This window comes from Scatophagus argus, chromosome 23, assembly GCF_020382885.2.
Source record: "Scatophagus argus isolate fScaArg1 chromosome 23, fScaArg1.pri, whole genome shotgun sequence".
In the NCBI taxonomy this organism is placed as follows: Eukaryota; Metazoa; Chordata; class Actinopteri; family Scatophagidae; genus Scatophagus; species Scatophagus argus.
This window is the reverse complement of record NC_058515.1, coordinates 239,977-266,742: the sequence shown is the minus strand read 5'-3', so window position 1 is coordinate 266,742 and position 26,766 is coordinate 239,977. Positions and strand designations below refer to the sequence as shown.

Here is a 26,766-nt window from a genome sequence, read left to right as displayed (position 1 = left end):
CCTACTCTTGTGCCGTCTGGCTGACTTGACAGTGGCATGCCAGACTGAGCCAGTCGTACAGGGGAGCGCCAGTCAGCAGGTCTTGACTGTTGGTGACGATATGAGAGGAAGTCCGATGTGTTAACCTGGTAGTCACCCGGTGTATAGGCCGCTATAGAGCAGCATCCATCTAAACTGGACTACTCGACCGGCCCGGCGGCTGCTCTCGCTACCTGATTGGCTAACTAGCTAGCTAATATCAACTCGCTAACTTCACCATTTTAAGGCGGTTTAAGGGACGAGTAGTGTGGGGAAAGCGGGGCCTGTGGCCAGTACGATTCGGTTCACAGCTGACCTGGAGAGCAGAACAGCCTGATTTATTTTTCGTAGCAACATCCTGCTGAGATGGGTGAGTAGACTGCTAGCTAACCTGCTCACCCCCAGCCGAGTTAACTAACATGAACTGTTTAACCATGTTTTTTATATATGAAAACGCTTGCAAGTAGCCACGTATGGTTGATGGTTGACGTTGTGTATCATGAAATAATGCCTCTATACGACTTAGCTTACCTTCATAGTTGTCCGTTTTATTATTCTGACGACAGTCAAATGAAGGGCTGACTGTAGCTATATATTGTGTACGTGCGCATGCATGCGCGTGTCAGCCTCAGTGCTCGGGTGGGGTTAGGTTCTGTCACTCTATACCCGCTCTTAGTGGTCATGATTTTCCCCTATTAGCAATGCTTGTTCTGAAAAATGTGATGTATTCTGAATGCCTTCGTTGTTTCCCGATGTAATTCAGCTGGGACTTGAAATGGCTTGAAGGTCCAAGTCGCTAAATGAATGTACATCCCTTGAAATGGCAGTGCTAGTGATGGTGTAGATGGCACTCCTCCATCTCCACAGCTGTTATGCAATAGGATATACTGCACTGCTCGCTCTTTCCAGTGTTACTGTTTCTGCTGGTTATTGATATTGGACACACACTGGTTAGTAAATGCTTGAGCACCGACCTACGACTACTGTAGTCGTCATATCTCTGACTGGAATGAAATTCAAATTGACATTAAAATATGCTCTTTATTCACCAAATATTACCTCTCTGTCTAATGCATCTGGAGCTAGTAGCCATAGAAGGCAGTGGCATTTTGGAATGCCTGAATTTAAATCAATATTTGTTCGACAGTTAATGACGTATACCAAAAGGATGAATCCCAGGCTGGATCGCTCATGTTGTCATTTGATAGAAGGCAGCTATCGTGGGGCATTGGTGTGTGGGTTGTGCAACGCACAAGCAACTGACGTGCACAGGTCAGTGCAACAATGTCTGCAATTCCTTTGCAATTTGTCACTACCTAGGTCGTGTTCACAGTGCTCAAATGACAGTTGAGAATTCAATTCAATTCAATTCAATTCAGTTTATTTATATAGCGCCAATTCACAACAAAAGTTATCTCATGACACTTTCCAATTAGAGCAGGTCTAGACCAAACTCTTTAATTAAATTGTAAAATAGAGAGAGCCCAACATTCCCCCTTGAGCAAGCACTTGGCGACAGTGGCGAGGAAAAACTGCCTTTTAGAAGGCAGAAACCTCGGAGCAGACCCCACATGAGAAGATTCCCACTGTTATTGGTAACAATTCTAAGCATTGCAAATAACTGAAGAAATCTCTCGGTTTACTGACAGTCACTAAAATATGCAAGAAACTAGTGTGTCAGCCTCTTGAATAATGACAGTGCTGACTGAATCTGGCAGGTCGGTCCTGATTGCATGTTTGCTGACAATGTATACTGTGGCCTGTGAGTAACAATGTAGGCAGAAACCAAGCTGAACAGACCTAGTGAATAAGCATCGTCCTGGTTCATATAACATGTCGGCCATTGTTGTACATAACTGATATCAATGCATACTGTAAGTAAGTGTAGATTATAAATCTCGTGGTATGAGGTAACACTCATGACAGGAGATAGTATGGGACGACTGTCTACTATCACAGAAGGCAGATCTATTAAACATTTCTGAGAAGGGCCCAGCGTCAAAACTTTGATTAAAGTGCATAGTCACTGCATGTTATGGGGAAGTAAATAATCTGTGATTTGTTTCTTTCACTGATTGATAAGAATGGCGGGAATGAAAGACAAATCATTTATCATAGCATGTGATGGAGGTGCAGTACTTATAAATTCTTGATTTAGTTTCTGTGGTGAGCAAGACTTGTAGTCTTCATTAATGGAGTAAAGAGAAGAAGAAAGAACACACTCAATCTCATGGAGACAAGGTGTTACTACAGGTGGCTCACAGGTTCTGTGGACAACAACTTAGTTTGACAGCTCGTTCATATGAGTTGCAAAATCCAGGTGTAGGTAGCCATCAGTCAGGTTACAGTGCAGGGAAAATGTCAGTCATGCGGCACATAAGGAAAGTGAGTGAAATTCTACACAGAGAAAACACTATGGAAGGCACCATTTGCAGAGTGAAGCCAAGATTAAAATGTGCCTGATGATCTGTCACTTTTGTTTCAGTTTCCTGCACTGATTGTTAGTGATATGCTACTTTGATTTTCATTATGCTGTTGCTGTGCAATCTGCATCTGTTGCATGAACAAGGCATGTCGCTTGTGTTGAACTGATTTGAGCAAGGTGCACCCGGTCATTCAATTATCAACAGATCAGCGATCAGATAAAGGCTGTAACTGCATGTTAAATACATTGGCAGTATCGATTGGGAAGTCAGGGCATGTAGAGACATTCATGAGGTGAAACACAAGATTGTGAACACAACATTTCAGTTATCCTGGATGTTGTTTGAGTATGTATAGTGTAGTATGGACTCAAAGCCGAGGCTCAGAACCACAAAACACACACAAGTTTTAGCTGTGTCTAATTGTTATAATTTGTTCTTCTCTCGAAGTCCGATAGAACCATCAACAGGAGACAGGATTCTGAGCAGCAAAGACTTTAATGTCGACAAAAAAGTAGAGCTTGTTCACAATGCATGCTGAGTACACACGAAGGGCTTTTGTCCATCCCTTTACCATCTTTATTTTTACACCATTAAGTCATCTTTTTGCCCTGGGTCAGTTGGGGACATTTTACACCATTAGGTTAGCTTGCCCTGGGTTAGCTGGGTACTTTCCACAGGCCATTATTTTTGATTTATCTTGCACCTGCTTGTCTTATTCCAGGGTCCTTCCACTGATTTATTTATTTTTTAATTACTTCTTAAGCACAGTTTACACCAATGTTTCTCTTACCCTGGCCGGCTTCCAGTTTTAGTCTAAGTTACAGCTGGCCTCAGACACCATTATTTGTAAGCCTCTTTGTAGAGATTTTTTAAAAATAATTGTTTTATGCAAGATTACAATAAGATGTTTTTTAAGGCTTACAGTGATTATAATGAGGTTACTTAGACAGTGTTTCACTATCATAAACAGTTCACAACTATACAGTTTTTACCTTCCATAGCTTACAGGCCCTTAAACAGTTGTACCTTTTTAATACAGCTGTATCTTGCTTTTCTTTCAATCAAAATCGGAACATAACATGACTACTTCATGCTATCATATGGCATTGCATACTACAACTTTAGCTCATCACAACTCACTTAGAAATTATACCACAATAGCAACTATGTATTGCACATTTTGTGTTTCCCTGTCTGATGACTGATTTTAGTCAAAGGGATCAGATGTGTACAGGCTGCTTCTAGAGATCTCTCACTGACTAAAGATTATGTGTGTAGTGGTGAGGTGGATACATTTGCATCTTTTTTAGAAAGCCTCTTTGGAATTTAGTCGATATTAAATGTTTCTCATTTACAGATCTGATAGCTACCTGAGCTTGTAATGATGCCATACCACTATGCACAGCAGCAAGGATGGCTGAAAGTGAAACTGTATGTCTCATTTAGTTCCAGAGAGTTAATTGGTTTACTTATGAAAGATCAGATGTACAGTAGACCATGTTAACATGTAAGAAGTGCAGAAAGACCGTAACAACAAAAGGGGGCAGCACAACAAGCTTATTTCCCCAGCTCAAGCACAAGCATCCGGTTAAGTACGAGCAGAGCTCAGCACCGTGAGTTCTATAACACGCAGACAAACTATCATTGGCTCAGCATAGCATCGCAGGTCTTTAGCAAGTTGTATTCTGCATTTTGTCATATTGACAGAGGTATCGTTATTACAGAAATACTGAGAATTATTGCTGTGTGCCTGCAGAGGTTTCACAGTGAAATATGTGCATTGCCTGCAGCAGTTATTACATTGTTCAACTGAAGGTGCTTCTAGTGATCAGCCACTGATTGCTATTGGTCCTTATTTGTTCTAAATAGTTTGATTGGTGGTGTCCATAAAGGCCACTCAGAAAAGCTCATTGGATAGATACAAACTACAGAGCTCAAATGGCGTCCTGTCCTCCCCAGACTGCGGACAACAGATAGTGACGAACGGACAAACTGAACGAAGTGTGTTCTCATGCTGTTCCTACTAGGGGAACTAAAGATTGGGTTCATTAATTATTTAAGCTATAAAATGTGTTTTGTTTTTTTAAACAAAAAAACAAAAAAAACAAAAACAAACCCTTAGGAAATGTTTGACGTTTTCATTTTAATAATGACTGAAACAATTAATAGATTATCAGAATAGCTGGTGAATCTTCTTTTTTCTTTTCTTTTTTTTTTTTTTTTTTTTTTTTTGATTGAGTAATCAGCAAAGCGTGGCAGCTCTAGTTCCCGCCATAACTTTCCACCCATCCCCTCAGCTGCAAACAGCTTGCTGGTAGGAGCTGGTAAATTAGTAACACAGCACTTTTGAACTGGTACCCAACAGTACCCTTTTTGCTACTTTACTTTCTTTGTACTTACAAAATTTCAGTTTCAGTTGTAAAAAATAAGTCACCAAATATGTTGTCACATTGACATTGCTCCAGAGGAGAAAGCTGTTCACAGCCCTGGGAACAGCTGGAGAGGCTGTTTCTATTATGTGCAATTCACTCAACCTCAATAAAATGAAGAAACTGATGGAATATGAGCACGGTATTGGACAAAATAAAATATTAACTGTCCAGGTTGGTAGCAAACAATAGAGGGCATCAGTACACTACCAGCTAGACTGCCTTAACCAGAGAAGAAGAGGAAAAACACCTGCGTCACCTCTTACGTTATGCTACCACAGAGCTTGCATACTGCAGTACCTCCCCATGTATCTCACATCTTATAGGCTCTGTAGTCAGTTCTGAGACACTACAAATCTCACTCACTAACATGAGTTAAAATCTTCAGCTAACATCATCAAAGACAATGTAAAAAGCCCTGTTTTCTCCAACATCAACTCATCCTGTTAGCAAATAAATTAGATGAAGATGCTGATAAAGTTGTCGACGGCTCACTTAAACTTTTGTCATTTGTGGAATGTTCAGCTCCCTGGGAACAAGTGCAGGGCTGACTACCAACTCCAGCAGTTAGCGGAGTGAAGCTGAGGAAGTCAGTGAGTTTAGAGGAAACTTCTGTAATGTGACTTGACTTATAGTTATGTAGTCACATTGAATTTCTGTCAGAAGATATTCAGTCTATATTATATTTTAACCACTTTGTTTGATTTGGTTTGCAGGGTGTTGGAACCTGTCCCAGCATACACATGGTAATAAATAAATAAATCATTCACAGAGCTACAGGAGATAAGAGATTATTATTATTATTATTATTTGGTACACTTGCTGAAGGCGTGTGAGGTGTAATTCACATTAAAATACTTGTTCTGTCCTTCCAGTGAGCTGCACATTTCAGAAAGATTCACATGTGTGAAAACAGCCAGGCAACAGTTATCCTTTTGCTGTACCTGGACCAAGGATTAACTTAACTTTGCACACCCTTGCTTGCCCATGATTGACTTGCACCTCATTATCCATGGCCCTCCCTTTCTCTCTCCCTCAGTATCATCAAAATTCAAATCTTTCAACATTTGTACCTGAAACGTTTGTCTTTTCAGACAACCTGAGTGAAGCCCTCGAGAAGCTGAAGCTAGCGTCTACAGACAGTGCGACTGACAGCGTGGAGAGCTGCTTGGACTGCCTGCTGAAAGCACTCGCCAACAACAGTAAGCAGAGTGTGATTTACACCCAGTGTGTTTTAAGTCCATTACCTAAAAGTTTTCCATAGCAGACAATCTGCCTAGTCTGGACCTATTAAGGTTTCCGTAATGCTTTCTATATGGCTCAGATGAATTGAATGCGGCCATCTGATTTAAACCCTCTGATTAATGTGACCAAACATATCTGAAATTATTCCAGATAACCACAGATCTGTATGAGCCTGTGAATATTCTCATTCATCCAGGTCATGGTTATCTCAAGGAAATTCAATCGAATTCAACTGGACTTAGTTATTTGTCTTTGAAGATGTTTCACCTCTCATCCAAGAGGCTTCATCAGTTCATGCTCGCTTGACTAGGCTGGGACTAGTCCAACTAGCTGGTTGGGTATTTAACCTCTGTGGAGGCATTCAAATGGCCAGTGGTGTCATAGGCTCGTTTAGTGCCCCATTGTGCCAAACGACAGTCGTTGAGAGACAGTCCTTGGGGATGGTGAAGTTGGTTTCGACTTCGTTAATGCTCTATTGTGTTATAACGACAGTTGTTAGAGTCACATGGGGTCCTTTGTGAATGGCAGTTGTTCTTAGAAGCTAAGTTGTTGAATCTCCTGGGAAGAGATGAAAGGGCAGCATTGTAAATTGGAGATAGGTGGTGTCTGCAACAGAGGAGGAGGTCTGCGACATTTTTTGAATGCCTCCACAGAGGTTAAATACCTGGATCTCCACACCAGCTAGTTGGACTAGTCCCAGCCTAGTCAAGCGAGCATGAACTGATGAAGCCACTTGGATGAGAGGTGAAACGTCTTCAAAGACAAATAACTAAGTCCAGTTGCATTTGATTGAATTTCCTTGAGATAACACAGATCTGTATGTGTACTGTAATGACATTTCATTGATGAATGAGCAAATCTTCCCCAGCTGAGTGTATGGTAGCTCTGCACTTAACAGTTGTTACTTTTTCAAAGCCTCTGCAACTCTATTAGTTTAGTCTACTAAACTAATGCACTGTGTGACTTGGGGCTGTCCTAGACAAAACAAAACTGACAGTTGTGAAAGCAATATGGTGACATTTTGCAATCCAAAAAAGTGTCTCGAGATAGCTCTGTGAGGCACATATATTAACGTCAGCCAAAACAGACTCTGACACATTCACTCACAAATTTTCAGTGTGACTTCTGCTACATCTGCAACCAATCCAAATACGGGCTGAAATGACACAGAATACACTGGAAGCCAATGCTACCAGGGCCCATTGACACACAGAACACAGTAAGGTGAAGGTGCCACGCTTCTGTGTGCTAATCACCATTTAAGATAACCTGACAACAAGATAGTATCTACAGCCATGCTGGCAGCACAGCAGTGCTTTTAGCTAAACACTAACACAACTGTGAAGATGCTCACAGTGACCATGTTAACATGTTGTTTACTACGTCCAGCATCTTAGTTTATCCTGTTAGCATGCAAATGGATTCTAGTCAGCAGTAAACACAAGTTCAGCTGAGGTTGATTGGAACGTCATTAATTTTGCAGGTATTTTTTTCATGAACCAAAGTATGCAAGTCATTCAATATGACATTTTCTAATTACATTCTGCCACTGCAATTCAGTTATTCATTACTCAAGCTGACATCTCTCAGTATTGTTATTGTATAGTCACTGTTACTAACCCTAAACCCACTGAAAAATGTACTTAATATTATGTTAGTCAGCCTGTGAATATTCTCATTCATCCAGGTCATGGTTATCTCAAGAAAATTCAATCGAATGCAACTGGACTTAGTTATTTGTCTTTGAAGACGTTTCACCTCTCATCCAAGAGGCTTCATCAGTTCATGCTCGCTTGACTAGGCTGGGACTAGTCCGAATTAGTCCCAGCCTAGTCTAGGCCAAGTTAGGTTAGTCAAAGTAATGTCACACTCTGAGGGTTAGGGTTAGTCGTATGGCATTTGCATCTTGTGTTACGGAGTGAATGGAATTAATAAACATTAACTCTTCTTTTACTGCAGACACTGAGACCAGCGTGAAGATCCAGGAGATGGGCATTCTTCCCCTGCTTCCCACCCTGCTAAACCCCCAGTCTTCCTGCACACCTAAAGTAGCCAATATCATAGCTGAGGTGGCCAAAAATGGTGAGGTTCGGATTCCAAACCCATCCACACAGGAACATCATGACTTTCTGTTCCTCCATTCGTCAGTATTACATTTTTACACTTTTTCCTGCTGTCATCCTTTATGTTTTTACGTTTTCTCCATGAACACATTTGTTAGTAATGGGTATTTCAGAACTTTTCCGTGAATTTAATAATTTGAAGAATCAAGAAGTAATATATTGGATTGACAGCTCGTTTGATACCAGTGCTACTTTTAACATCCCTTCTTTGCATTTCAAAGCTAAGCTGTCACCGACTGTGGGGTCCTTGTGTAAGGACTCAAACCTTGCATTAAGTGCAGTGTCAGAGAGCTTCCATTTTCTGTAATGCCTTTGTGAGAGCAAAGGAGAGGCTTTTAATGTAGAAAACAGCAAATGTGAAAAGAACATGGAGCAAGAAAAGGTTAGGATAATGAATACTTTTTGAGCAGCTTGTGAGACTGCCGCTAATGATCACTCCCCAGCAGTTTGTCAAGCTTGGCAACAACCCGCTGGCATTTATCTGTCACTGCTTCCGGAAATTTCTCAAAGCAGCCAAGCGACTGCTGGGCTAAAGACCGCTCCCTTTCTGTCTGACAGTTTGAACTTGCACAATTGTTTAAAGCTGCACCAGGCAAGATTTAATGTCAAAACATATTTGACTAATTAGCATAAATCACCACAACGAGAGAAAATGGTATCTCGTTCCCACTTACACTGCGACAGTCCAATGTGATCATTCAAATGAAAGTCTGCCTGTGGCTTGATCACGGGTAAGAGATCCTATCCACATATAGGACACGGTGACTCTGAGCCTGTACACTGTAATAATGGCCTGTCTCTTTCCTTTTGTTCTAAAACATCACAGATTAGTATCTTAAAGTTTCTTCATGATAGAATGTTGTATTGATTCTTTGGATGACTCTACCATACCTGCTGATATTACAAAGCCTGCCACAATATGATTTAGATTTGAATCCGTTCATGTTGTAATGATATCACATGGCCATTTAACACAATCAGTTGCAGAAGAAGTTGGTATTAGCCATAAAAGAAACACTGTGTAAATAACTTAAACCAGTTAATAATGATGTCTACAACAACAAAAACAGATAGCAACATGGAAGACATTTCGTTCAGAAAAGTCAAAGGTTTGTATCATTTGGATTCTTTATTATGCAGTGCTTAAACATCAAGGTGAAGGACTGCATAGGTGAAACATACCATAGTAAGATTTTCTTGATAATCATTTTCATATTTTTTCTTTGAAGGGTGGTCAGGAGGGATGTACAACATGTTTGAATGGTCTTGGATAATTGTCACGTCATTTGTCATCACGGTTTCACCTGTTGGTTTGCAATTTTGTTATTTGTTCAGGACACTGCATATCTTGATCATGGGGTGCTGTCAGTAAAGGTGTATCGAAAATGTGACACTCCTAACTTCCATCAACAAGAATCACTCAAAGAGTTAAAGCAAGGCGTCTGGACTTGTGAAGATTGGCCTTTGAGTAAGTCCAGATGCCTTGTTTTAACTCTTTGAGTGAATATGACCTGACTGAGAATCTCCACAGACATGTCTTCAACAAGAATAACTTCAAACGGCCATATACTGATCTGTTACCCAATCTATTTCCCTCTCTCAGAGTTCATGCGAAGTCCCTGTGTTGAAGCCGGCCTCATCCCGCCTCTAATTCAGCTGTTAAACTCCACCGACCAGGAGGTTTTACTGCAGACTGGCCGAGCTCTTGGCAACATCTGTTATGACAGCCGTAAGTAGGAGTTTGCTTTGCTTTGGGAACACTGAATCCTTTGTGAGCCTTGTCATCACCATCACAGAGCTAATAGAAAAGTAATAAGAAAATGCTACAGTAGACAAAGCTTTGATGTGATTTGGCTGAACGAAGAAAAGATTCTAGAGTTTGATAGGGAAATACTGCATTCACATGGAGGGTACAACAAGGCAGATGCTACCTCTGTTCGGTGTCAGGAACACTTGAAATGTCACCTAATGTCAAGGCTAATTGTTAATTTGTCACCGTATTAACTGCTGTATTATGTGAGTTTGTATGAAAATGTACATGTTTTATACACTACAATGTAAATCAGAACTACTTTGTTCTCTATTGTCAATCACAATACAATACGACAGACATGTTAAAGATCACATATGTCTCAAAGTGCAAATGTCTTGCACGTAATGACCTCCAAACCTTCTTTTGGAGCTGAAAGGCTTCAAAGTATTCATCTGAATCAAGTGAGAACATAATCAGGCACGGTTTATGGAACAACTGTGTTTATATACATTTGGTTATTCTGTCTTTCAAGTTGACACAAGGGAAAGGGGTTACAAAACTGTGGTTTTGACTTTGAGAACCATGCTTGATAACCAGATCATGTTGCATTTAAACTCCATTTTAACTCCATTTGTGATTGACATACAAACTAAAGCTGAAATAGAACAGTTGATTCGACAATAATAGGTGTTTGAAAATGCTGCATCTTTCTAAGAAAAATTTCTAAGAGCAGGCATCTCACCTGCTCTTAGAAATTTCTTTAGTGAATGTACCAGTGGAGTATGTCAGTTTTGACCTCAGGGAAGAGCAGCAGTGTTTAAGCTGAGCTTTAGAGGCGTTAATCACAGCTGTCTCTTCTGGTGCGTAGTTTGTCCTCTTGTTGAAAAGCTGGGTGTCTGTGGAATCTGGTGGGATGTGACATTTGTTGAAGTGGAGGGGGATCTCGGTAGGCTGGCGTGGTTTTCTTATCAACACGCTGAGAGAGTGTGGAGAAGCAGCTGCTCGCTACCTTAAAGAAACACACAGTAATATGGGAGACATTGCCTCAGTTCCTTTTGTAAAATAGATAAGACAGAATCTTCTGAAGGTGGCTCTACTGTCTGCAGACAGCCCACAGTGAACTCACTGAGAAGACACGTAGTGACTTGTGATTACTACAAGCTGAAAGAGCTGAGATGAGATGAGCTTTTTTTTTTAATCATTCACAGGTCCTTACATTTTGTTACATTCGACAACATGAAAAAACTATCAAAAGAAATGGAACATAATATTCTTAGTTGTTGTCGTATATATATAATAGTCTCAATGTTTTCATTAGTGTACAATCACCTGAAACAAAGAATTATGTTTTTGAGTGAGTGTTTTTTTTTTTTGTTTTGTTTTCATGGCTTTGGTGGCAACCATAGGAGATAGCAGCCACACCACTAGAGGCCACTATGTCCTACACACAATATCTTTAATGTAATATATTGAATGTATATTCAGAATATTATTGTAGTTTATTAAGGGGGGTAAGGGTGTTATCAGATACCCAAATACCCTAAAGTGACTCCTCTCATTATGAAAGAGCAGCGGTGCTACTCCACGCTCATTTCAAATGTCTGAGCTCGTCTCCTTGCCTTTGAAGGGAGAGAACCAAACTAAGCTTTGTGACATGTTGTTAGGAAAGTGTTCCTGTCTCTCCACTCCAAGACACAATGAAAAGCCTGCAATCACAGCCTCCTCCTGACTGCATCTCGCTACCTCCCCGGTCTCCCTCCAAGAGCTCTTTGCATGTTTTCTAGTCCTGACACGATGGATTGTGCAAATGTAAATAACAGCGCATGCTTTTGGGTAGTGGTCTCCTTTAAAGTGGTGTGTCAGTCAACAGTTTGCACTGAAAGGAGTGGGAATAGATATATGTTTGTTGATTGTTTGTGAAATAAAGTTACAAAAATTGTTGGATGCAACCTCACGACCATAAGGGAGGTAAATCCAGAGCTTCACCTTCATGCTCGGCTCTTTTTCACCACTGTGGTATCATTGCTATACCTTCCTTATTGTCAAATCTGCATTCATGCACCTGTGGATCCTTATTTTCCATCTTACCTTCACCTGTGAACAGGAACTCAGGATACTTGAATTGCTTCACTTCTGCCATCAACTTGTTCCTAACCTAACCACAGTTTTGTGGGGCAGTACCATTGCCTCAGATTTCGGAGTGCTGACTTTCAACCCAGCCATTTCACACTTAAACTGTTCCAGGACACCCCAGAGTTCACAGTTTGACAGAGCCAGCAAAACTGACTCTGCATAAAGGAGATATCACCAAATTGAATGCTTTCCACTTGTTGGCTGTGTGTAAAGGCACTGTTCATTGCAGAGCCCAGCAGCCACCACACTGCTTGACGTAGTTCAGAGAACTCTTGCTTAGGCTATGTTATACAAGGATTGGATCGTTTGTAACACTGTTCTTGACATAGCACATTCCTGCAGAAACCCCAATAAGCCACCCTGAGGGACACAGTCATAACCCTTCATAAAGTCCATGCAGCATATGGACTTCTCTGGTTTCTTTGCAGAAGTAAAGAGGCGGTCCATTTCTCCATGACCGGGAAGAAAACCACATTACCTCTGTGTATCACTTGCATATCTGTTTATTCCTATTTCACAAAGAAGTCCTAAAGAAGGCCTTAAGATAAGACACAATTCAGGGTCAGCATCAACAGTAGCATCACGTGAACTGAACAGAAACAGGAAGTGTCATGCACATGGCACTGGCATGTTGCTGAGAGTTCAGACGTGGCTTGCTGCCATGAGTGGAAGAAAGTAGCAGACACATTGATACTGAGAAGGCTGACTCGTAACACTTAATTTGGCAGCTGTGCTACCAGACAGAGCCCTCCCAGAGAGACAGTCATCACTACTGTGCATTTATTGTCTCTAAAAGGTAAAGTGTATGGACTTCAAAGGAGTATGATGTTGCATGGAGACGGTGCACTTGATTTTGCCAACTATTTCCACCGCCAGTGATTTGTTTATTCCAGTTTCTTTTCTTTTTTTTATATCGCAATCCTTTGCTTTTGCTGTGGTTTTTGCTTGTTGTTTTTTAGTTTTCGGTTGCTACAAAATAAATGTGTGTAGTGAACTGTGCAGGAAGAGTTTTAGCTTTACTCTGTTGCTACACATACTCTGGAAAGAAAGGTTTTAACAAATGGAATTATGGCCACCAACATCAATTATGACACTGAAGAAATCCAACTCTAGGTAGTTGTATAGATTTTGATATAAAAAGCCTTTATCAGATGGACTATGACCCTTGTAGGAACTAATTTTGTATTTGATTTATTTTACCTAGTCGTAGTTCAACTTATTTCCTTAACACTTATGCAAGCATTCTGACTGTTTTATATGCCTTAGTTTGCATTGATTTGTATGTTTTGTACTGCTTTCATAACATGCTTTCATATGTACTTTTCAGCTTCTGATTATTTTTCTTTTCTTTACCTTGATTTTTTTGTTTTGTGGTTGATTTGTGTCCTGGCCTCTTTGTTTTGCAGATGAGGGCAGGAATGCAGTTGACCTGGCAGGAGGGGCTCAGATAGTAGCTGAACACATTAAATCCCTCTCCCAAAATACTGAGCCGGAAAATGAGAAGCTCTTGACTGTCTTTTGTGGCATGCTGATGAACTATAGCAATGATAATGGTAATGACCATCCTCCCCCAAGAACAACTGTTAACTAATCTCCACTAATCAGCGGATGTTCTCTTTCTTGTACCCAGACGATGTTTCATTGTTTTTTTGTTTGTTTGTTTTCTTTGTCATAAAACAGTAGGGTTAAACTGAACCTGAAGATCCTGTACTTTTCTTTCTTGGACTGACCTTTCTCCCGATCTTTCTACCATGCTCTCTCACTTTTCCAACTTCACCTCTGAGGTAATTTGCAGTGATTTATACATGCTGAAAATCAGCTTCCGTAGTAGCGGGACCTTTTCTCCCTCAACCTTGTAAGTTTGTATTGGTAGTAGTTGTAGTTTTTGATAGGTGGAGCATATTCATTAGCTAGTTTCTCTGCTTGCTTTGTAGCCATGCTGTGAACATGGCTCTAGGGATGCTGATGTCAGTCTGTTTGTTCACTACTTTGGTCCACACTGAAATACCTCACCAACTTTTGGAGAGATTGCCATGGAATTTTGTACAAACGTGTGTGGTTGCAGGTTTATTTGGTACACGTATTCACCTTCTTTTTCGGATGAATTATAATAACTTTTGTGATCCTCTTTTTAGTTCAGGCCGTCATCAGGTCAGATTCTCTCTTTGTTCAGTACTTTGGACCAAATGCCTGCAGAACTCATCACAACCCGTTGGCCTCATCTGTACTTCGAATTAGTGTTAATTAGCAAATGCTACCATGCTAACATACTAAACTGAGATGGTGAACATCGTAAACAACTGCTAAACATATATCAGTGTGTTTGCATAGTCGCTGAGAGAATATTGGCAATCTGAACAAAGCATTTAGCTAAAAGCACCATCTGCCGAAGTACAGCCTCATAGAGGTGCTAGCATAGCAATGGCTTTTATTTACATCTTTATTCGGTGTGGTCTAAGCAGCAACAGTAAGACACACCATGTTAATCAGTGAGCTTTAAAAGTGTCCAGGCCAGCTTTTTTTCCCCCTGTGTTTTCAGTCAAAAAAAGAGATGCTTCAAGGTTGCAGGTTTTCCTGCTATTCAGTCCAGTTTTCATGCAGTCTGCTTTCCCTTCCACATGTCTTTATCTTCATATTATATCTACATAATTTTCTATCAGTTTACTGTGATAATTACTATGAATTGTTTTTGTCTGTCTGCAAAGGTGAGCCATGAGAATGTAGCCTCCATTGTGTCCCTTCACAAGTCTCTTTTCTGGACTATGCTACAGTTTGTGTCTTTGTGATAACAAGGCTTGTTGAGAGCAGCGACTGTGTGATCTGACGGACTCAGACCTCTTGCCAAGGTGTCTTTTGGCACTGGATGATGGTTTCATCCGTTTGGCTGGTGAAGGGACGTTTTAGATTCTGTTCAAAGAATGGATGTGTTTTTGTAGTTTTATGTAGCTTTCAGCATCTTGCTGACTCTTCATGCTGTATCTAGCTAATGTTGATACAGCTCCCCACTTACTAACCTTCTTGTGACAATCATGTTATGCTATTTTTTAAAAAAAAATATTGGTCAGGATTAATAATTTTACATAAAGTATATGAGGTTAGAAAAAAGACTTACTCCAAATTATGTTTGATTATGATGAATTATGATTGCTTCATTTGTTTTAGTCACCACACAATGTTAATTTCCTCTTGCTTATCAAGTACTAATATTATCCATCGGTAATTAGTAATTCAGGAGATCCTAGGACCTAGAGTGCTGTTCCTGTGGGGCAAGGTAAAAGTCAGAATCCTTCAGAAGTCTGCTGTGCCTGGAACTGAACTGAACACTGCTTAGGTGCTAACTGTCAAACTAAACAAAACTGTCATCGTCATTGACTGTAAGATGGACAGCATGAGAGCTCCATAAAAACAAAGCCAGCATCATCATCAACATCTTGGTGGCCCCCTGGTGTTTTGCTTACCATACAGCTCATAAACTCTTCCATGGTAGCAAAGGTATTTTAGGTAGTTCTTATCACACTAACATATGTTCAAGTGTTCATATTCTGATAAGTTTAGTTTTAGTTAGTTATTTGATGTTATAAATAGGAGGTGAAACTTCATGATTGACATCTGAGCCTGTGATTGGGTCAGATGGGTTTTTTAAGGCGGGCATTTGAAACCTCAGCTCCACCCACTCTTTTCATGTGTGTACAGTGGGAGGAAGTAGAATAACGTTGTCCGTCTTTGTCAGGATTATCACAAACAGTGAGATATTTATTTACATTTATTAATCATAGCATTCACATTATCACTGAAAATCAGCAGGGGTGGTGGTTCGTAGAAAAAACTGAAGTTTGCAGCTCTCCCTCTCTCTGCCTTTACTTCCCTCTTATTTCCCATTTGTCTGTGGATCGCTACAATATGATTAGGACCAAAAAGTCTAATAAGAAAACACAAAAAGTAAGCAGGCTAAGAAACTGATGTATTCTGTCTCTTAGTCTGTCTGTGTATTGATATACATGATATTATTTTTTCACTGGTGGCATTTCTCAGAATGCACATGCTTCCTACCCCTCACTTGTGTACAATAGCATATATAATATCTCAATATCTCGAAACCCATAGAACAGGAAATAGTAGTATCAGTTAGTAGCAGTGCAGAGGACAGCCATTGGGATTATAATCAAACAATAGGACCATAATTACAATAAATAAGCCCTGGAAGCGATGTAGAGGCCTCACAATGTCTTTTTGGTTTACTGTCTTTTTTACCACCAGCCTTTCCGAAAAGACCACACTGGAAGAAAAAAAGCATCCTTTCTACTGCTTTGAGTCATCAAGCCAGCCATCAGATTTTCCATTCTTTTACATCTTTTGATAATAAATTAATGTCATGATTTGTTGATGTTCAAACACATGTAACATCTGCTTTGTTGGGTTTCTCTTCTTCTTTTAATTCAATTCAGTTTATTTATATAGTGCCAAATCACATGGCTTTAATGGTTCTGTCTGACAATTAACAAGAAGATTGTTTGAAGATTGTTCTTAAGGCTTTTTAACCAAACGTTTTGGCTGTCCTGCTCACCTACACATTCTTGCCTTCTTCAACCATTGTTTCAGTCACTCTGATTTTGAATGTGTAAGTAAACCCAAATGCTTTCTTAAGGCTCTCTGGCTACCTCTAATAGCCCTATGTCTTCGCTTCTTTAAGGCTTGGTGAATATGAAATGTGGAATTTACTTGGCTGTTCTTCCTTACTGCAAAAGAATTGGCTTTGACACCAGGTTGTGGGTGGATTACTAGGTAATACAACTTAGCAGATGAAACCTATATTAAACAATAATTCACTATTTCAAAGGTGGGTTGTAGTTGTGATTGACCTGACCCCAGCCGCTATGTTTAGTGTACATCATGTGTCAAAGATTATTATTCCCACAGATATTTAATCATAGTGTAAATATATTGTTTAAAGCAAGTGTACGTGACCTCTGGGAAACTGCCAACTGTAACTTTGCGCTTGGCATGTCCACATGAGCGTGCTGACAGAGAGAGAAGCTGGGCTTTAAGGCTGTAGTTCTGAAAGTCCTTACTGTGATACAGTGAACACTGGTAATCCTTTGTTTTGCTGCTAGGTAATTTAATTTTTCATTTTTAAGAGGAAGTACGTTATTTCTTCTTTCAAAGTGCCATAGCCTTGCTTTAAGGTTCTGCAAATGAACGTTTTTTAAAAAAAATAATATTTAAAATCGTTGTTTAACAAATCAGCTTTTGTGCAAAAACCAAATGTTGCCCATGTGTCTGTGTTGATCTCCTCAGCTCCCATCATGTTCAGCTCTACAGATGGACTGCCCATCTCTCTGTGTGTTTGATGTTTTTGCAGACTCCTTACAAGCTCAGCTGATCAATATGGGTGTAATTCCCACTCTGGTGAAGCTGCTAGGCATCCATTCCCACAATGCGGCCCTGACAGAAATGTGTCTAATTGCTTTTGGGAATTTGGCCGAGCTTGGTGAGTATACCTAAATACCCATTAAGTCAAAATAACAATCCTACCCACCATTCCAAAATGATGAACAACATTATTAACACCTCACCTACACCTCTTAAACTTTATATACTGTTCATAACTGTTATTTTGGTCTGCCCGAGTGGGCAAGCTTTTCACATTTAGGACAAATTAATAAATGTAGCATTAAAAATTAACCAACCCCCAAACAAATCTGTCTGTAACCATGTCTGTCCTAGGTTTGTACACTTTTTCAATCCTTTTCTCTCTTCTAACAATAAAAGATATTTAAAAATTTGAATGTCACAGTGACACAAATAAAAGGGGATTTTAGTTCTTCATACAGGGCCTAGAAATGCCTGCAGTCATATGCAAAAACTGGAATCATGAGTGCACCTAAGATGTCCATGCAGAGGAAAAGATGTCTTCTCTTTCACTGCATACCTCTGATGCTCCTCTGGTCTTTTCAGAGTCCAGCAAAGAGCAGTTTGCCTCCACGAACATCGCTGAGGAGCTGGTGCGTCTTTTCCAGAAGCAGACAGAGCATGAGAAGAAGGAAATGATTTTTGAGGTTCTGGCTCCACTTGCAGAAAATGGTAATGTGATTTGCCTTTCTTTAAGCTTTATAAAAATCTGTTTCCACTGTATAGGAAGTGTAGAGCCTGAAAGACAAGATACTGAGAGACTGCAGTGTTCTCTCATGCCTTTAGATGAAATTCATGTCCACCTACTCTGTTGTAAATTATCCTCTGAGTGTGAGTCATGCTTTCCAGACTAGCTGCTAACTGCACAGTCATGGCAGACAACTCCTGCATTTGCTCAGCTGCTCTTTTTCACACGAGTGTGTGTGTGTGTGTGCTCCTACATTGTCAGTATCCAGGACAACGTCCTACTTTACTCCAGACAAACCTTTCTCTTTCTTTACCTCTCCATCTCTTTTGTTGTTGTCGTTGTTGTTGTCACACTGCAGGTTGTTCATTGCATTTGTAGAGATGGTTAAGCACCCATTCTGTGAAAAAAATAAGAGCGATAATATGTTAAGTTTAATGGTGCCACATTTTTGTTTTGTTTTGTTTTGTTTTTTTGCGTTTTAGTGCTTAATTTTGAACCGATTCACTATATCAAAGTGGGTTTGTCAATTGTTAGAAAAAACAACAGGCAGATATAAATAACATTGGGAAATGGGATTGGAGTTTTCAGAGCTAACGTTGGTGTCTTCCCAAGGATATTCACTTAACTAACGTCAAAGATCTTATACTCATTTTTGATGAGTTGGAACCAATAAATTTTGCCTATTTTTATTTTGTTTTCAGTGCTTTTTCAGTGATTTTGATCATACCCTTTTGATCATACCATACCCATAATCTCCCTTCAGGCCTCCCTGAAAGCCTCTGAATGCTCTGTAGCTCCACCTCCATATTTCAGTCGCTGTTTACGTTGTTGGCCGCCATTTGAGCTTTGAGCTCTGTCAGTTGTGTCATCTCATCACTCCCTCTTCTCTTGCAGTTCTTCAGTGGCACCTGAAAGGACAAGTGGCTCCACCAGCTGTTTATCTCAGAACACTCACATTAGCACATTAATGAAACAGAATGTTCTGAATAAATAAAGCTTAACTAACTCATCAGCGTTCCATTATGAGGCTTTACATGCTGTGCACTCGCTTGGGTCAGCTGGGCTTTGATGAATCCCATGTATGCTTAGCATATCATATGATGCACTTCTGCATTGCAGCAGAAGCGTGTTTCAGACTTAACTGCTCACTGTGGTCCTCTCTGAATGTCTCATCCTCATGCCAGATGTGATAAAGCTGCAGCTGGTGGAGGCGGGCTTGGTGGAGTGTCTCCTGGAGGTAGTGGCCCAGACTGTAGATGGAGAGAGGGAGGAGGACATCACTCAGTTAAAGACTGCCTCCGACCTCATGGTTCTGCTGCTGCTTGGAGGTAAACACCCCAGGCCTTTGCCAGTAGGTGTAGTAGGTGGTGCCCATGTTAACTCTTCATTATTGCATCACCAGGCCAGGGTCGATAAGTTCTGTCATCATATCTTTAGCAGTAAAATTTATCCAGTTACATAGAATGGTGGATTAGTGTTTAAAGAGAATATGTGTGCACATTCCATGTTGGTCTTTACTTAAAAAGATCCTTGTGTTAAATCAGGTTACTGCTGGCACAACTAATTTGGCATCAGTGGAGACGATAATTCCCTAAGTGACTTAATTTATGGACAGAAACCTACACTCACATGAGACCATAGATGTAAAAGCACACTTCTGTCTTCTGTCTGTTGTGCTGACTATCTAGTGTGGGGCATTAATAATTCAACCTTTATGTAAATATTTTATTATATGTTATAAATATACATACATTGTGTTAATATGTTGTGAAAGCATCAAAAGTCACTGCTACAATATTGTTGCAATATTGACATTGAAGAATTGGGTCCTAATAGACAGTAGCACAGACAGAAACAGAAATGCTGTGTAGATTTTACATATTGTGAACAAACTAAACCTTCTAAAATGGTAAGACTATTTTTTGCTTTGTATTTGCATCTTAACCAGTTTGCATTTCAGAACAAGCCCTCTGCTTTACTGCTCTGTCTTTAATTAAGTATTAACTGTAAATAAAAATTAGGCTAAAAAAATGATTTGATTGATTTTATGGATGTCCCTCCATCCCCAGTAGAATTATACTTACTACTTTATAACACAGAATTACCGTACCAAAATGAATCTGTAAGGTTATTCATGCAGCCCTACTGACCTGCCATGATCAGCAGTGATGCATTCAGTGTCACTGCACACTAACCTGTCCTCTGTCTTCTGTTGTGTAGATGAGTCCATGCAAAAGCTGTTTGAGGGAGGAAAGGGCAGTGTGTTCCAGAGGGTCCTGTCCTGGATCCCATCTCATAACCATCAGCTGCAGCTCGCTGGAGCTCTTGCCATCGCCAATTTCGCTCGCAATGGTAAGTTTTACTCCAGGAAAGTTAGTGACCAAAACCTTATCATCCCTGTTAGGAAAGTGGGACATTGCAGAGGCAAAATAACAGTAGTGTGCAACAAAGGAAGACACTGAAACACATTTTCATCTAATTTTGTCTCATCAGCTGAGAAATGCGTGTTCACCACAGAAGTTTGACAACCAATAGATTTCGGCTGATTAAACTTCATCCAGGGAGTTTAAATATTTGTAAAATGGACTTAATGATAACATTTCTTCTGGTGTTAGAATATTAAAGGACAGTACTGATTACAGGTGACAGTAAGAAAGGTGTAAGACCCAGCAGCAGTCAGGCTCTTAGGATCTAGGTTACTACTCCTCTTGTATATTTTTGTGTGTGTAGATGGGAATTGCATCCACATGGTGGACGCCGGTATTGTGCAAAAGCTTCTGGAGCTGCTGGATCGGCATGTTGAGGAAGGCAACGTCACTGTTCAACATGCAGCGCTGAGCGCCCTGCGGAATCTGGCCATACCCGGTGAGCCACCACATCAGCCAAACTCACACACACCCCTCAGGAGCTGTGTGTCATTTAGAGGTCTTCAGGGTTCCACTTGGTCGTAGTAACTAAGACCTGAAATAGGACGCAATTCTGTCTGGGTGCATATTGTAGCCTTCTCAACCTAGGCTAGGGGGTATTAGGGTACCGTTGTGCTTCTTTAGGACTTGAGTCAGTGTGTCAGTATGTATCGTACCTGCATATGAACCTGTGATACTTCAAATGTCATCTTTTTGTAAATAAAATATAGCAGTTGACAATAATCTCATGATAGTGTGATTGTGTGATGCTTACCTTGGGGTTACCAACATCCCTGCGTTTTTAAATTTTTTATTTATTTTTGATAAATTTCATGTTCTTCCAATACATGATAGATAGATACTTTATTGTCCTGAGGGAAATTCAAGAAGATGAGATCAGAATTGTCTCACATTCCCAGTCACAAACATCCTCATCTTGGATTGACAGTGGACAGCTAACCATGTTAACAACAACAACAACAGTAACCATTTTCCAGTGGTCAATGGATGAAAATGGATTTGCTGGATTACTTTGATTCCATTCAGTTCAGTTTATTTATATAGCGCCAAATCACAACAACAGTTGTCTCATGACATTTTCCAAATAGAGCAGGTCGAGACCAAACTCTTCAAATCAGTCTTTAATACAAAGAGAGCCATAATTTCCCTATGAGCAAACACTTTGTGACAGTGGTGAGGAAAACTGGGATCTGATGACTCAACATGAAGAGTATTGTTAGCCTTTCCCGCTTAGCCTCCAGGCTTTACTTCACTTACTCAAAGAATGATCTAAAAGATCATCTACCGATGTACGTAGACATTTTCCAATCCACTGACCGTGTCCCATCTGGACAACCAGTTTGGAACAAAAACCCCACCAGCTGACACTACCCACTCTGCTTGCAGTCCAACAGTGGGCCAAGGTCCAAGCTCATTGCAAGGATGTGGAGAGGAGAAAACAGTGAATTACCTCACTGAAGCTTCTCCCCCCAAAGACTAAAAGGAGGTTTAGTCACCCTTGATGCAGCAGATCAGAAGGCTTCAGCTTGGCTGAAGGACTTTGCAGAGTGAGATTTGTCAGCGTCCACAACTGTTTCTGTTAAGTTTTGTTGAACTGTTAATACCAGTGGGCAGTCGTGGATCAGCGGTTAGGGTGTCGGACACCGTAACCGGTGGATCGCTGGTTCGATTCCCCGTACCGGTGTCCATGGCTGAGGTACCCTTGCTGCACGCGGTCGCCCACTGCCCCGGGTTTGCTGTGTGTGTGTGCACGTCACTTGGGTGGGTTAAATGCAGAGCACGAATTTCATTGGAGTGAGTTCCCTCCAATGACGAAATATGTCACTTTCATCATCTTTCATCAATATTGGCAGTGTAATTACTTTATTTCCATTGAAAACATGTATGAAGAATGCAGAAAAATAAAATGTATGTATTCTTGCCAACAAGTATGCAGTTAAATAACATTAGATTTGTCATTCTGACAGCAGTTTATAACCAGAAAATTTGTGCTCCATGGAAATATTCGATTTTTGTTAAAAAGAAAAGCAGCAGGCTACTACTGAACAGTAGAGTACATGTCTACAGACTGATGGAGAATGTTTCAACCAGATATCACAGCTCAAAGTGTGCTGTGATGAACAGCAGAGAAGACCACTCAACAGTCACAGTGTTTGCCTACAAGACAAAGCATTACATTTTTTTCATATTTCAGTGTTTTAATCGGTCTTGTTTACTTTCTTCAGTGGTAAACAAATCCAAGATGCTGTCGGCAGGAGTAGCAGATGTGGTGTTGAAGTTTTTGCAATCAGAGATGCCTCCTGTCCAGTTCAAACTCCTGGGGACGTTACGGATGCTCATTGATACGCAAGGTAGAGGTTTAATCGGTCTTTTTGTCTTTGCACCACATCCACAATAATCATCAACTGCAAAGGCGTGGTGAGATCACACATGGCATTTGATTCCGTTTCTGTAAAGATGTTCCAAGCAAAGTTAGCAGCAGTCTTGAGTCTTTCCCCTTACCTCTGTTTAAGAGATTCTTAGCAGCTCAGACGACAAGTGTCTAAATTCTGAGTCACTGTGACACAAAAATGTGGTTTCAGAGACAGAAAGTCTCCATAATCAGGCTCTAAAATAAAACCACAACACTCCATCAACCAAGTGAAATGCATTTGGGTATATGTGGGTACCAAATACCTGATGGAAAAAAAAGTTTTCACTGGATGTTGGTGACGGCGGACACCAGAATAAGTGACAGTAATCTTCTGTGCTGTGTGTGTGTGTGCTGGCTCAGCTGAAGCTGCAGACCAGCTGGGAACCAATGGGAAACTGGTGGAGAGGCTGGTGGAGTGGTGTGAAGCCAAAGATCATGCAGGCGTGATGGGGGAGTCCAACAGGCTCCTGTCGGCCCTCATTCGACACAGCAAGTCCAAGGTGAGACACCATGGTTACTTCAAACAATAATAACACTGTAGACCTTTGCAGCTGTTAAGACACACGTATAGTTAGCAGATTCACATGTGCTGCTTTGTCACGTCTGTCTTTATCTGAAAGTACATCTCAGGATTGGTTTGTTTAAGTGTTTTTTCTTTCTGTGGATTTCAGGAAGTCGTCAGGACGGTCATCCAGGGAGGAGGTGTTAAACACTTAGTCACCATGGCAACTAGTGAGCATATGATTATGCAGAATGAAGCGCTGGTGGCTTTGGGTCTCATAGCAGGCCTGGATCTGGGTAAGAGCAAGGATGGGTGAATCCTAATGAATTCTAATTCACTCATTATTTATTTGTATTTACAGTTTCAACCAAAACATGGCCTTTGTTTTTCTGGATTTCAGTTGCAGCTGAGAAGGACTTTGTTGGAGCTAGCCTGGTGTCTGTGCTTCACAAGCTGCTGTCAGATGAAAGGAGTGCACCAGAGATCAAGTACAACTCTATGATACTCATCTGTGCAGTCATGGGCTCAGGTCAGGCTTACAAATGCATCAGGCAATTTCAAAAACATTTTTACTTAAAAAGAGCAATTGTGAGCAGCAGATTGATACTGTGCAATGACTTCTCTCTCTGCTCTCTCTTCAGAACCTCTCCACAAAGAAGTCCAGAGCCTGGCATTCATAGACGTGGTGTCAAAGCTGAGGGCTCATGAAAACAAAACGGTTTCACACCAGGCGTCGCTCACAGAGCAGCGATTAACTGCCCAGAGCTAAATGACTGTGTCCAACCCCACCCACACCCACCCACCCAAATGCCTGCCCAACCACCTAATCACCTGATGACACCTCATGACTTCATGACTGCTCTCCCATGTCCCATCGTCATGTGCCAAGGTACCACGTCGCGTTAACTGCCAGCCAGACATACATCACGTCTCCACCACCACCCCTCTGCCCTGCCCACCTCCTCCGGGGTTAGACTGATGTCAGTATGCTTATATACACATCGTACAGTCTGAGCATTTTCTAATTGAATTTTTATTTTCAATAACAAGACATTGCCCAGAATTGAGTATTTGTAGGGATGCAAAAGCCTCGGAAACTGTTTTTAAACTGCAGTGGGACACCAAAACTCTCCTCTGAAAGCCATAATAACGAGATTTATTTAGGTGGGTTAGAAGGTCCCGAGGTTGGCGAGGCAGGTTTCATTTCGGGTTTTACAGACTGACTCTCCTTAAATGCTCAGTGGCGTAATTTGCCTGGAGGTGGACACACCCTTGACTTACTGTTCTATCTGCTATTGTTTTTCTTTTTAAATAAACTGACAGCATCAGTCTAACCCTGGAGCCCACTTCTACTTGTGCATCTTCTGTGACGAGTAGCTGTGTGGGAGCTGAGGCGCCGTAGACAGCCTAACGCAATAGACGAGAGACGACACTCTTGTACGACCATAGCTGTGATACCATCCGCCAGTAACCCACCAGTGAAAAATGTGCACAAAAGAACAAAAAAAAACCCTTCCTGTTGTGATTTTTCTTTCATTTTTACAAAAACGCAGCCACCCACGATGTGCCCAGTCGTGTCCCACGTAGCTCGAATATAAACTGACTAGAAACTGTGCATGTTTTAGTCCTGTTGAAGGTGTGACAGTGTTCATTTTACCTCTCTGCCACTCCCATACTCCAGAGTACAGCCTTCCCTCCTCCACTGACACCTGTTTATTTTTTGCACTTGCTCTTTTTTGGATCTATAGATTTTATTAGACATTTAATTCCAGTTGTCCAAAGACCCCCCTCCCCGCCCAAGTCTAAACTCATCGCTGAGAGACACCATGTAAGAGCCAGTCAGGCCTACTTCTGTATGTCTAGCTCAGCTCATAGACTGCGTGCAGTTGAAGTCAAGACCAGAACAGGGACTTGTTAGTGTGTCTGTCAAAACAGAAATGTGCTGCAGCGCTTAATGAGTTTAACTATCAACACAGATGTACATCCTCGGGGCCAGAGATGTCATACTGCATATCACAATCTTACATTAATGTCTCCCGATGCTGCACATTTCAGTCGTTGAGCTGCACCTAAAAATGATTATCGGAAGATTGTTGTAAATACAAACATACCAAATGATAGGCAATCTTACTGGTGACATAAGGTGGGACAGAACAATGCCAGGTGGGTCAAAGTAACAGAAATATGTGATTTTTGTCAAAACAAGAAAGGCCTCTTCCATTAAAGTCAATACAAATCAATTAAATCAAAATGGTACCCAGTGTCTTTTCCACAAAATCTTTGATTCACATACAGAGACCTTTCTTGGTCTGACTGAATCATGTTTTTGATCACACTTTTTGACTTTGCACCCACCTTTTTTTTAAACGATATTACAGATTGTCTGTTTCACATCAGTCTGACCAATGCATTGCAGTTTGCCTAATTATTGTTTGACACTTTGGATAACCAGATTTACACTGTGGACAAAACTCAAGAAAATATCAACAAAAGTTTATTTTTTAATATTTTTGGATGGACAGGAAATGGTCTACTCTGTAGAGCAGCCAAAAACAAGATAAAGTCAAAGCAGGCATGAGACTAAGAACTTAGAACAGTAGACTGAAGTACTTCAACTTAGGAACAAGATTCACTCAACAATCCTGGAAGAAAATCAGCCCAGCAGTGGGGCACTGTTGTGCTCTGTAAGGAAACCGCCATTCCTACAAGTGTGTACAATTTGTGTCTGTGTTGTGAATGTACTGCTTGGGGGGAAGGTAGCATCAAGCAGAGCCTGTGAGAACAGGTCTCTGAATGCAGACGCAAAACAGCAGCAGCACTGCGCCTTCCAGAGGACAGGTCTCTCTTTATGTGTGACACCTGGGTCTTCTAGTTAAAATGCACGTTTCAGCATGTCCCACACTGTACCGACACTCTGTTAACATACTGCTGTTGTTTCCTGGTGTGGGCCCGCGCTTTTTTTGTTTTGTTTTTTGTTTTTTTTTAAAGGTATGAATGGTTATTTATCAGATTTGTGCTCTTCTTAAGACACATGCCAGTGGAGATGTATCCATAGTAACTGCATAAAATACTATAAACTTAAATGTTTGCTGTAAATGTCATGAGTTGTACATTTGGAGGATTGTAACTCAGCAGATAATTAAAGATGATAGCTGGTGATGGCTGATGTCTTTATTCCTGCAGTACGTGAGTGACGTGTGT

General features: G+C 40.8%; 1 protein-coding gene across 3 annotated transcripts; it reads left to right on the top strand.

Moving 5' to 3' along the window:
* Positions 1–26,724, top strand: rap1gds1 (RAP1, GTP-GDP dissociation stimulator 1). Of its 3 annotated transcripts, XM_046379907.1 has the most exons (16): positions 1–388; positions 5,590–5,619; positions 5,968–6,075; positions 8,078–8,200; positions 9,845–9,970; positions 13,534–13,680; positions 17,487–17,615; positions 18,083–18,208; positions 19,409–19,552; positions 20,445–20,576; positions 20,955–21,089; positions 22,876–23,001; positions 23,424–23,563; positions 23,735–23,861; positions 23,966–24,094; positions 24,207–26,724. In XM_046379907.1, exons 1-16 carry the CDS (start codon positions 385–387, stop codon positions 24,332–24,334), a joined length of 1,854 nt encoding a protein of 617 aa, XP_046235863.1. In that variant the 5' UTR covers positions 1–384; the 3' UTR covers positions 24,335–26,724. The 3 variants fall into 3 exon arrangements, with proteins under 3 accessions (XP_046235863.1, XP_046235865.1, XP_046235864.1); XM_046379909.1 differs by lacking the exon at positions 13,534–13,680; XM_046379908.1 differs by lacking the exon at positions 5,590–5,619 and having other exon boundaries at positions 2–388.
* Positions 26,725–26,766: the final 42 nt, after the last annotated feature.

Coding starts and splice junctions, on each gene's coding strand:
- rap1gds1 (XM_046379907.1), top strand. Junction 18,209..19,408: donor GGCTCCACTTGCAGAAAATG/GTAATGTGATTT, acceptor TCCTCATGCCAG/ATGTGATAAAGCTGCAGCTG. Junction 20,577..20,954: donor CGCCAATTTCGCTCGCAATG/GTAAGTTTTACT, acceptor TTGTGTGTGTAG/ATGGGAATTGCATCCACATG.